The 13444-nt window shown below is 36.9% G+C and overlaps 1 protein-coding gene across 6 annotated transcripts in view; it reads left to right on the forward strand.

Annotated features, from left to right (window-relative positions):
• arhgap32b (Rho GTPase activating protein 32b) overlaps positions 1–13444 on the forward strand; it is a 103916-nt gene that overhangs the window by 66224 nt on the left and 24248 nt on the right. For all 6 annotated transcript variants that reach the window (XM_058757518.1, XM_058757520.1, XM_058757519.1 and 3 more), the window contains 5 exons: positions 1538–1624; positions 4304–4441; positions 11166–11258; positions 11384–11506; positions 12604–12681. In XM_058757518.1, the coding sequence (XP_058613501.1) occupies positions 1538–1624; positions 4304–4441; positions 11166–11258; positions 11384–11506; positions 12604–12681 (519 nt within the window). The remainder of the gene's footprint in view (positions 1–1537; positions 1625–4303; positions 4442–11165; positions 11259–11383; positions 11507–12603; positions 12682–13444) is intronic.

Here is a 13444-nt window from a genome sequence, read left to right on the forward strand (position 1 = left end):
GTCATGTATGTTTTGTTGACCTTGGTTATTTTGTATTTGATTTGTTACCTGTAAATAGTATGCTTGTTTGCATAATAATAATAAAAAAAAAACAATACTACCAGTATGTAGGTGTAAGATGAGTGCAAAACATTTTGTAATCTAATCAGAATCGCATGTGACCACATTTGTAGTGTGAATGCTAATGCATCCTAGGCAACAGCACAGAACCTAACATGCAATTATTCCACCAAACCAAGGGTTTAAAATCTCACCAGTGTCCATTTACACTCAGTGCAAACAGACTGACGCTGCCTTTCTTGACAACTTGTGATTAGATCACCTGAAATGGATGTTAGTATCAGTTGTAAACGAGCACAAAGTGGTTAGAGAGTTGATTTTATTTTTATTTTCTTTCACTCTCATTGTCATTTACTGCTGCCTGTGTAAACCTCATTCACGCAAGCTATTTAACTAGATGGATGGAGATGGAGAAACACTTTATTGATCTTGAGGGAAACTTTGTGTAAATAATTAAATTATTTATCAGTGGATCCACCTGGATGCAACCTTTTATACGCTCTATCAAGATTTACAGCTCAACGCTTTTCCTCAAGTCCAAGTAGCTGCTGTCAAAGCTCTTATTTTTAAGGTTTATCTTAAAAGCAGATATATTTGCTGTTCCGTTCCTCTTTACATGCAGTTTACGATGTTAGACAAGCATAGAGGCTTTCTGCATGATAATGTTTGTTTTATGTGGGAGTGTGACTAACTGCACTTGACCGAGATGTAGTCACCCTTTGTTTTTGGCAAGACAAAGAATTTTTTTTAGTTTTTTTTAATGTTTGTGTGTTTCTCACTGAGGTCATCACCCATCTCACAGTATGAACAGTCAAATGAGTCACAGCAGAATATTGTCACTAACAGTGGAGGCATTCACACACACACACAGACAGAGTCAGTGTGTGAACACCCTAAGATGATGTAGTGGGTAATATCTGAGTTAATATATGCTGAGTTTGGTAAGAGTATGTTTCATATGAATGCTATAAGTTATTATTATTTGTATATGTAATGCTATATAATACTGTAATATTAAATATTTATAAATATTCCATGCAATGTCTCAGTTAATATGAAGCCTTAGAAAGGTTTATACATAAGACTGATATACTTTATTTATGCCACTAAAAGCTAGAATGAACTGAAGAAATGTAATCAGAATATCAGTGACTGCTTTTCATGCATGGCTCAGTCTGTGCTCCGTCTGTCATGGGGTTCACTGTTTCAGAGCTTCTGTGTTTATTATTTATAATATGCAGGCAATATGCTCAGCTGGTGACAAATCATTTAACACCTCTTCTAACCTGAGGAATCGTCTCTGCACCTGACTACAGAGAGACACGTCACTGCTAGTCATTTATTCACTGATCGCACCAAAGCTTCTCATAATAGCAACAGGATGTGATAGATGTCTTATGTGTTTTCAGCATCAGCAGCCTGAAGCTGTCACACAAATTTTTGTTCATCCCTTCTTTCATATTCTCTTTCTCTACAGTTAACCCTCGCAGATGAACAGACTGAAGTGACACGGAATGGCCTGGAGTCAAAAGAGCCTGTGTATTTGGTTCAGATCTACTGTCAGGTAAGACAGAATATATTGTATAATAATTTTTGTCTGTGCGCAAACACATTGGTGTCTTTGGGTGTTTCGTTGCATCTTGCCGGTTTTTCAGTCTCTCGCCCATTGGATTGCAAAGTTTAAAGGGATAGTTCACCCAAAAATGAAAATTTGATGTTTATCTGCTTACCCCCAGGGCATCCAAGATGTAGGTGACTTTGTTTCTTCAGTAGAACACAAACAAAGATTTTTAACTCAAACCGTTGCAGTCTTTCAGTCATATAATGCCAGTCAATGGGCACAGAATTTTTGAGAGAGAAAAAAAACATGCACAGACAAATTCAAATTAAACCTTGCAGCTCGTGACAATACATTGATGTCCTAAGACACGAAACGATCGGTTTGTGCGAGAAACTGAACAGTATTTACATAATTTTTTTCTGTTTTCATTAAATGAACTGTCCCTTTAAATTTAGTGCAGAATTTAAGGAGCTTGCTGCTTGTGCACTTGATTTGAGCACTGGCAGCTCTGGTTGAAAAGTCAGTGGAAAAATATCTGAAGTCTTGGTTTGTGTGTGGAAACCTCATTCCATCCTGGTGTGGTGTGTGAGATGTGCAAATCCACAGCACTGCTCCTGTGTGTTTATAAAGGAGAAAAAAAAACTTTAACGACTGAGGGTGCAGATTTGGCCAGGACCCGTCTGAATGGACAGGCATCAGACGCACAGGAAAAGCACTTTAGTTCCACTCTCATTGCAGTTTTTCCTAACAAATGCACTACTCAGTCCCCTATGAAATGCCCTGGCAGCAGGAAGGCCGAACAACTGTGCTTGTTTTCCCTATGTGTGCGCTAGTACACCAGCATTTTTTGAGGTCTTTTTTTTTTCCCTGGCCCTGATTCAGAGAGATGTTTTTAGGTCAAATCAAAGACATTGAGGTTTTCCATTTACTGTGAATATGGGCTCTGTGGCTTGGAGACTGAAGAAATGAAGGGGAAAATGCAGATATTCCAGAAGAGAGAGGAAGAAATGGATAGGTTTTTAAAAGGGGTGGTGTCATAAATTGATTTGTGGTTCATTAGAGCGGATAATAGGTCTATACATTTAGCAAGAATATAGTCTAATTCATTGTGGTCTTATCACATATACAAGGGTCCAAAATTAATTTTTGTGTCTAATCTTCACACCAGCGGCAGATAAATTTTTACTAGCTATGAAACTTTATTCAAAATTGATTTGCAATGCATGCAATGAGTATCATGTCAGTCTCTGCTGTATATAAAATATAAACCATTTTTTGGAACATACATGTGCTGCAGTATGTTGTTTAATTAAGAGATCTGATTGGTCAGCAGTGGGTCTGCAGCAGCACACAATGTGCCCTAGTCAAGCTGCACAGGAATGTCAGGATGATTGATGCTTTACACAGGGCAGCCACAAAAGCATTGGGCCAAAGGGAATCCACCATGAGAGGCAGGGATGAGAAAGTTAACACACTCAGTCTGTTCCCACACTCTTTTCCATAGGATCCCATCAGCATGTTCTGTTTCACTTTCACTAACTTCTTCAAATTGGGAATTCTCAGGTGCTTTATACAGCTGCTGATGCATCCTGCTTTCAGACAGTAATGTAGTGTAATTATGTAGATTGAGCCCTTTTAAGACACTTTTCAGAGTTCATGTTCTTTTGAATGGTAGTGTACTGTGTGTCATGTAAAGTTTGAGGCCGGTATGATTTCTAAATGTGTTCAAAAGAAGTATCTTATGCTTAAGTCTGCATTTATTTGAATATTAAAATATTACAATTTAAAATGTTTTCTATTTATAGAGCTATATTTTAAAATGCAATTTATTCCTGTGATGGCAAATCTGTGCTCAAGAAACATTTCTTATTATCATCAATGTTTGGCTGCTTAATATTTATGTGGAAACCGTGATAGATTTTTGAACAACATTTATTAATAGAAACCTTTTATAACATTATAAATTACTTTAATGTAACTTTTTACCAATTTAATGCATCCTTGCAACATACATTTATTAATTTCTTTCAAAAAACAAACAAACAATAAACAATCTTACTGACCTCAAACTTCTGTGATGTAACTGCGTCCTTTTTATGCAACATTTCTTTACAATTTGTTTCATATTAGCTGATAAAATCCAGAGCTCGCCTGCTTAAGCTCAGCCAGTGTTGTTTTCTGAACACTGAACACTAAACAGATCTTTCTTCTGATGCAATTCTTTTTTCTTCATAATTTTCTGGAAGTTTTATAATACAGTTTTGAAATCTCCCAATGAATGCATAGTGATCTGGGATATGCCTTTATCAAACATCTGGCTTCCATGGGTCCATATATTATTTTCCCCAAACATTAGACTCTATTTTCTGTTGAAAAGTATTAGCATTTCCTTCAGGAAATGCAAATCTAGCTGTAACTGTAAAAAAAATAAATACATTTGTGTGGTCACTGTCCTGCTCCTCAATGCTTTGAATGCTGCTTTGTTCAGGATTAAACACACACAGCTGTAATGTGGCTACTCTGAAGTGGCTGTTGTGTGTGGTCGTCATGTTGTTGCACTGGCCAGATGAGGTTTATCCAAGAACCAAGCCCTCATATTTACCCTGCAGACCAAAAGTCAACACTCTCTAACACTTGCTTGTTTACCTTTTTAAGTTACGACTCTCTTTTACCACCCTGCAGGGACGAAGCTGGATCGTGAGGCGGAGCTATGAAGATTTCCGAGTCCTGGATAAGCATCTCCATCTCTGCATCTATGACCGCCGCTTTTCCCAGCTCCCCGAGCTGCCCCGTTTCGACAGTCTGAGGGAGAGAGCAGAGGTAAGACCCCCAAACGCTTCTCTTTTAGCACTCCCCTGCGGCCAGTGAGACATTTTAGTCTCTTTTCTGTAAACATAGAATGGTCAGACCTTCCATACACAGTGCTTATCCTGCAAGATGCCCCTCTCAGAGCAGCTTTAGACATCTGTGATGAGTGAGTGCTCAGTGAGGCTGGTTAGCAGCACCTAATGGCGTCCCTTGAGAGACCGTCAGATGGATATCCCTGTAGTGTTCAAAAAAGCCTCTTATCCCTGCTGTGTTGGGCATACCTAGCATTTGTTTCACAGAGTACTTGAACCGTGGCATATTTTCACAGCTAAATTGATCTGCTTTGAAGTTTGAGTGGCTGATAATGCCGCCCATTATGTTTTGCAGTAATGGAAGTCTCTCCGAGCTGCTAAGTGGAAGCTCCCACGATGCTTTTGTGTGTTATCAGGCACTTTGAGCTTCCCAGTACAAGAAAACAGCTCCAAGGTCATATTTCACCTATTGGATTGTGCAGTTTTATTTGTAGTGAGATCTTTGTAAAGATGCATCTGAATCTTGAAAGAGGAGCTTGGTATTACAAGCTCTGAGATGATTTTTAAAGGTTAACTGGCTCTGATTTATAGGAACAAACACCTCAAAGGACACACTAATTATGAGGCTTGCCTATGCATTAAATATGTGATGTCTCACACAAATGAGCCTCATTAGCACACAAACAAAACATAGCAAATAACTGAAGCAAGCGACCGTATCATTAAAAAACACTGTTCAATTTCTGTTTACCTACATTCCTCATGTTGTTTTCTAGTATAGTCAACACAAGCAGAGTTCCCTTGGATTTTAGAGGTACATGAAGCCATATCGAGCATGAGTTCTCACAGCTGTCTGTTCGGTCTTCTTTGACCTAATTATGCTTCCTTTGCAGCCCCTTTTGGCTTTAGTTTTACATTTTGGTGAGTCTGCCAGCATAAATCTGGGAAAGGAATTGACAGGAGGGTGGATCTTGGGATAGGTTCAGCTGGAACAGATTCCATCAGTGCTCTGTGGATCACGTATAAACTCTTATGGGCTTTCATTGGCACATTTTAATATCTAGCGCTCTTTTCTCTCGTTGACTGGTTGTCCACCAGTCACCAAAACACTTGTCTATTATATGATATTACATTACACACATACACACATATATATATATATATATATATATATATATATATATATATATATATATATATATATATATATATATATATATCTCAGAAAAGTATCAGGTATCAGAGCCTCTAATTAGACGGTGGTTACTATAAAGCTTAGTTAAAAAAAACAGCAATTATTTGAAATAGAAATCTTGTGTAAAATTTTAAATGTCTTTACTGTCATATTTGATTGATTTAATGCATTCCTTGTGAATAAAAATATTAACCCCCGAAAAAAATCTTACTGACCAAGTTTTTGAATGATAGTGTAAAATTAGTACAAATGTTGTGTACATTATTGTTTATATTTGGCCAATTGCCCTACAATATTTGTCTCATGCAAATATGCTATGACTGAAGATAAATATTTGAATAAACATTAAAGGGGTCATCGGTTGCAAAATTCACTTTTACATGTTGTTTAAACATAAATGTGTGTTGACAGTAGAAGTTTGCGACATGTATCGTCTGCGATAATATCGTAATTGTTGTTTTAATGATGTGCGATCTGACATTGAGTATTTTGCAAAAAACATTCAAAACACCCCTACAGAGTGCACGCGTACATTACGTGAAGTCTAGACTAGTGTGAGTGCACATTTAGAGTGTTCTTTCATTGCATGTCACATTGCACACAAAATGCATTTAGAATGATCACAAATTCAAGACACGGGGGCAGAAAATGTATATATTTATACCACTTCATATAGTTAATCAGTTTCACAAGAAGAGTACCGTTTTTCTCCAAAAATTACCATGATTACAAATGTGATATTGATTTTTTTACAACGGCTCAATAAACAAGAAGTTAAAAAGACTTGCGTTTTAGGCACCATATTGCCTGTTTTTGCTCTGTCGCCAACAAAAATCATTCCAAACACAGCCACAGCACTGTTTTGGGTCTCTGAGCAACATGATGGTGTTTCATTCCTGAATGAAATTCCGTTTAAATGATTCGGTTCAATCGCAAAGACTCACTTATTAACAGTGATTTGCTGCCAGTGATTATTGGCAGTTTTAGTTTCACAATTGCGACTTTTAAAAAAAAATATTTTTCATGATTTACATCATTTCAAATATCTTGTATTCAACGTTTTGTTTAATACAGGTGCTGGTCATATAATTAGAATATCATCAAAAAGTTGATTTATTTCACTAATTCCATTCAAAAAGTGAAACTTGTATATTATATTCATTCATTACACACAGACTGATATATTTCAAATGTTTATTTCTTTTAATTTTGATGATTAGAGCTTACAGCTCATGAAAGTAAAAAATCAGTATCTGAAAATATTAGAATATTACTTAAGACAATACAAAGAAAGGATTCTTAGAAATCTTGGCCAACTGAAAAGTATGAAAATGAAAAGTATGAGCATGTACAGCACTCAATACTTAGTTGGGGCTCCTTTTGCCTGAATTACTGCAGCAATGTGGCGTGGCATGAAGTCGATCAGTCTGTGGCACTGCTCAGGTGTTATGAGAGCCCAGGTTGCTCTGATAGTGGCCTTCAGCTCTTCTGCATTGTTGGGTCTGGTGTCTCTCATCTTCCTCTTGACAATACCCCATAGATTCTCTATGGGGTTCAGGTCAGGCGAGTTTGCTGGCCAATCAAGCACAGTAACACTATGGTCATTGAACCAGCTTTTGGTACCTTTGGCAGTGTGGGCAGGTGCCAAGTCCTGCTGGAAAATGAAATCAGCATCTCCATAAAGCTTGTCAACAGAAGAAAGCATGAAGTGCTCTAAAATTTCCTGGTAGATGGCTGCGTTGACCTTGGACCTCAGAAACCACAGTGGACCAACACCAGCAGATGACATGGCAGCCCAAATCATCACTGACTGTGGAAACTTCACACTGGACTTCAAGTAACATGGATTCTGTGCCTCTCCACACTTCCTTCAGACTCTGGGACCTTGATTTCCAAATGAAATGAAAAATTTACTTTCATCTGAAAAGAGGACTTTGGACCACTGAGCAACAGTCCAGTTATTTTTCTCCACAGCCCAGTTAAGACGCTTCTGATGTTGTCTCTGGTTCAGATGTGGCTTGGTAGCCCTTTTCCTGAAGATGTCTGAGCGTGGTGACTCTTGATGCACTGACTCCAGCTTCAGTTCTCTCCTTGTGAAGCTCTCACAAGTGTTTGAATCGGCTTTGCTTGACTGTATTCTCAAGCTTGCGGTCATCCCTGTTGCTTGTGCACCTTTTCCTACCCAAATTCTTCCTTCCAGTCAACTTTGCATTTAATATGCTTTGATACAGCACTCTGTAAACAGCCACACCTTTCAGTAGTGACCTTCTGTGACTTACCCTCTTTGTGGAGGGTGTCAATGTTCTTCTTCTGGATCATTGCCAAGTCAGCAGTCTTCCCCATTATTGTGGTTTCAAAGAACAAGAGATACCCAGAATTTATACTGTAGGGATGGTCATTTATTCAAACTCAAATGTAAATATTCTAATATTTTGAGATACTGATTTTTGACTTTCATGAGCTGTAAGTTCTAATCATCAAAATTAAAAGAAATAAACAATTGAAATATATCAGTCTGTGTGTAATGAATGAATATAATATACAAGTTTCACTTTTTGAATGGAATTAGTGAAATAAATCAACTTTTTATTAACTAATAAACTAATTATTATGACCAGCACCTGTATATCTAAACATTATCTATGCATTTGTAATTGCAGGTTAAATGCTTTCCTGTCCTGCATTAAACAGTGTGTAAATACATCTAAATGCCACTTCAGATGCAGCTTCTGTGTTGTTTTCATTTGCTTGGTGACAACTAGGGATGCATCGATCCGATACTCAGGATCGGTATCAGCTCCGATACTGGCATTTTCTTCGGATCGGGTATCGGTCAGATGAGATCGATCCAAATCCGATATTCTGCGTATACTATTCTATGTTATTGTTAAGCCCCACAAAAGCACAAAAACATTATAAAGCACCATAAAGTCAATGTCCAAGTGTTCTCAAGCTGTTTTATAGTTTAATGTGAGGTACAGATGAATATATATATATATATATATATATATATATATATATATATATATATATATATATATATATATATATATATATATATATATATATATATATATATATATATATATATATATATATATATATATATATATATATATATATATATATATATATATATATATATATATATAGCTAGTCAAATTCAAGTTCACGTAAACTCTTCTCTCCGCTGTGGCTGTCTATTGTCCTCCATTCAGCATTCAAACTGCATGTCACGTTCGGTTATGACAGTCAAAGACGATGAAACACTCTTCAAGAGCGCTCAATAACAGATTTAACACTGTTAAAAGAAAAGGCTCAAACTATCACACAGATTTAATAAACTACGCATCAATATCTCTTTTCTTTGTGCTTTGAACTTCTCTATGCGGAGCACAGTGCGCTGTGACTCATTCATTGACTCATCATTCTGTGCACGGGATGCGCATAAGTACTTTGTGTCACTCTGTATTGGAGCTTTTCTTATAATACTTTTGCGCAATGATAGGACAGAAAAAGAGGCTATTTAAAATCTAATGTATAGCACAGTAATGGAGGCAGCAACATATGATAGATAGGACTCCATTTAAAATAAATATCTTTTAATTTTATAGTTTATATTTATATATAAATACGTTTGTGTTTTCATTAATGTATTTTACAATACAAAGAGCAATGTGTGACATTTTACCAGATTTAGTCCTACACTTTTCACTTTTTGTTCCCCTCTAAATAATATTTCACTAAATGTTTAGATTTTATAAAATTGTGCACTCATGATTTTTAACAGCACAATAACACACTCAGCAAAATATTGTCTAATTATCGTTATTGATAAAATCCCAGAAAATATCGCACACCCCTAGTTGGCAGTGTTTGTACTCATCCAGCCTATAATGATAAAAATCCACCCAATGTTGTTGTTTTTTTTTTAAATCCCTATAAATAATATCCCCTTTTTCAAAATCAAGCCGTTCTCAGCTTCTTGGCTGTGTGACATCATACAGACCCAGGCCCCTCCCACGATTGTTGATTGACACCGGCATTTTACCTTAGACCCGCCCTGAGTGAGCTGTCATCAGTCCGCCATCGTTTCGACACCAGAGCAGGTGTAGACCAGAATGTCTCCTAAGCGATTGAGGTGTTCTGTTGTTGGATGATGTAATAAACATAGCAGTCGTCATTTACTGCCGACATCTGAGCCACTGAAGACACAGTGGATTTTGTTTTTGAAGGGAATGCGAATCTACCTAAATGCATTTATGTTTGCACGAATCATTCGTGATCCAGCCTCATCAAGAAGTGAGTATAAGGTTCTTTTATGAATCTTAGCAAATCGCCTTTCCTAATAACGTGCTAGTTAGCAAGTTCAGCGGCTAAAGTAAATAGTCTCATGAGAATTGCTCGTCACCCCACGGAAGAGAGGGGCAGAGCTCATTAGCATTTAAAGAAACATGCACTAAAACGGCTTGCTGTGTGCAGAGCTTTTTTTGGCAAGGTAAAAAGAGAGTTGTTTTGCACTTGATTAAGTAATGAGTTCTTTTTTGACCTTCTTTGTCTGTATTTACAGTACTACAGATTAATACACGCATAGATGCATTATGCCATTTAAAACAAATGCTGCAGACCAAACTCGGATGTGGAGAATCACAGACAGAGAGAAAACCTATTTAAGAAATGCTCTTTAATTTTCTCTACCTAAAAAAATCATGTGTAAAGCGCACACACACAAAAACACACTTTCTTCAGAGCTTCTATAGGCTTGGTGCCGTACCACAATGAAATTCCTTTTTCTTTTTTTTCTTTTTTTTTTTAAATCGCAGGTTTTAATGTTAAGCTCTTTGTTGATGTGCTGACACCCTCCTGTCTCTATTTTCCACTAGGACATTTTTTTATTATAACTTCTGTATGTAATGGGGTTTAAATAGAAGTTGTTTTAGAAACAGATGTGTGGTTGAGCTCTTTTATTAGACTGATCTTTTGAGCTGTATAAATATAAAACATCTCCACCTCACCTCCTTCTGCTATATTAGTTTTTATGCAAGCCATGTGGAAGTATAATCCAAATCATTTTATATCTCACCGTGCAATTGGAACCATTTTAAAGTAGCCACAGTCACCAAACATACACTCCAAAAAACAATAACTGTTTAGCAACAAATAAATGTATACCAAGCCTTTTACGGCATATTACACTGAAGAGACTAGCATTGTTTGTTTTTGAGTGTGTAGAAATGCAAATGCAGCTGAGTTGCTTACTCAAAATACGCATAGATTTTAATTCTGAATGTTTTATGTCGAAACTCGACACAGTTTCTACACAGAAAGCTGCATTCCCTACACCTACCCTATCATTTTCTAATGAAAAAGTATGCTAACTCAAACCATTCATCTTAGGTTTATGTGAGCTTTTAACCTCCCTGTAAAAGTACTCTGTATTTATAGAATTACCCCCTTGGAAGTTGTCACACTAGCTTTACCCTCCCTCTCTCGCTCTTTCACCCAACAGGCAATTTCCCAGATGCTGATGGCTTACCTCTCCCGTCTCTCAGCGATTGCTGATAATAAGATCAACTGTGGGCCGGCCCTCACATGGATGGAGGTACTGATTTGATACCGTTCGAGCAGAGATAGCTGATTATTCACTTGAATAGGATGAGGAATGTTCACTGAACATATATTCAATGTTGCCATTAGCTGGGGTGTCATATTTATCTCTTTCTCCAGGTTGACAACAAAGGGAATCACTTGCTGGTGCATGAGGAATCATCCATAAATGTTCCAGCTATCGCAGCGGCCCACGTGATCAAGCGCTACATTGCCCAGGCAGCTGATGAGCTGTCATTTGAGGTGACTGGGATAAAAATGAAGACAGATTAATGCAGTATTGAAGATGTGTGATTTAGAGGTCTTCACAGGGGACCCGATACCCGGAGAACACCGCATCCGCCAGTGATCAGTGTCAGTCAGCTTGCGTGTGTTTTGTAACTTGCAGTTTGTAAAATTAGGATGAGAAAAGTGTGAGCGGGAAATGTGAAAAAAAAAAAAACTCGTTACCTCAGCCGCCAGAAGCAGAGCTTGGGCGGAGTTAATGTAGTACTGCAAGCGGACGGTGATCATGGATTTTTCATGAGTGATGTGAAGAAAAAAAAAAAAAACCTGAAACAAAACTGAAGAAGAGACGCACCTGTTATTGAACATGCATGCAGTAAAGTGTAACGCACTTCTTGTTCTGTAAGTTTTTTGCTAAAAATTAATTGCTTCAAGTCTTTATTACAACCAACAAAAAGTATTGCTATTGTAGTTCAAAACGGTAAATGCAACAGTCGAAGTTGACTCGAGAGAAAAAAAATTAAATAAAATGCAAAGTTGCATTAGTCATCCATCTCCAACCGTGACAGCAAATAGACTTTTGAAGCTGGAATAATGAGTGGATTAGGAAGGCTCTTTCAGTTGGCAAGAGAGAGGAACAGCCTTGGATGGAAATTTATTGGCAAGGAGGATTGTATGTATCGCAGTCAGGGAGAAGGCTACTTAACAATAGTTAAGGTAAAAAATCTTTTTTTTTTTCCTTTTTTTTTTTTTTCTTATTTATTGACTCAATAGCATTTGCTGTGTAATATGTGCCGATCAGGACGGGTGCAGTCGGGTCTGTGTCTTCCCAGCCGGATTCGGGTCCAACTTTCAAATAATGGTCGGGTCCGCGTTGGGTCCGGGTAGTACATTTAAAGGCATTTCTCGGGTCTGCACGGATTCGGGTCCCACTTTCAAATAAAACACGGGTCCGGGTCGGTTCCGCGCAGCATATTTACGGGTCTCTTTGGGTTTGGGTGCAAATTTTTGGGCCCATGAAGACCTCTAGTGTGATTGTCATACTAATAATGATTATTTTGTGAGGAGTCTTGGATTAATTTCTCTCTCTCTCTCTCTCTCTCTCTCTTTCTCAGGTGGGGGATATTGTTTCTGTAATAGACATGCCACCCAAAGAGGACACCACCTGGTGGAGAGGAAAACATGGTTTCCAGGTTTGTTCTGCATGATTTAGCCCTCTATTTCAAGTGTACATGGCAGTTTAGAAATTGCAGGTAGAGTCCCCCTGGAGCAACTGACGATTAAGTGCTTTCACTGTGATCACAGTAACTCTCCAGTCTTCAATAAGGCTTGAACCTGCAAACTATGGGTTTGACAGCCCGCCATTTGGCTACTATGGAGGAACTAAAAGTGCTATTTAAAAATAAAAAAAGAACCAGTTTAATAATTAAAAAAATAAGAATGTAAATAGACAAATATCTCACTTTTTATATTGACAAATAAATAGTTTATTCATGTTTAAAATGAAGTGTTTAAAATTAAACTGATTCATTTAAAATAATGCATAATCAAGTCATTTTTCAAAGTGACAAATAGACAAGAGATTGTTTAAATGTTTAAAATTAAATACACTTTGAATTTGCAAAAAACAGACTTAGTTGTTTAATTTACGTTGAAAATGATTTGCATCTAAAAATGTATCAGTATAAAATAATGCATTAATAAAACTCTTTTCAAATGAACAAACAGACAAATATTAAATTGATTCATGTTTAAAATGACAGTTAAATGTTATACTTGATTAAAATCACTTTTCATATAATCAAATAGACATCATTTAAATTTGATAAAACTGTAGTTAATTGTAACAGTAACATTTTAAATTGTTACATTTTCTAAAAAAAGAAAAGAAAAAAAAGTATTGCTTAATCCATTTGGTAAATGCTTTGTCACCACCTAGTAAAGTGTCAAAAGCAA

The sequence above is a fragment of the Onychostoma macrolepis genome, chromosome 21, assembly GCF_012432095.1.
Source record: "Onychostoma macrolepis isolate SWU-2019 chromosome 21, ASM1243209v1, whole genome shotgun sequence".
Classification (NCBI taxonomy): domain Eukaryota; kingdom Metazoa; phylum Chordata; class Actinopteri; order Cypriniformes; family Cyprinidae; genus Onychostoma; species Onychostoma macrolepis.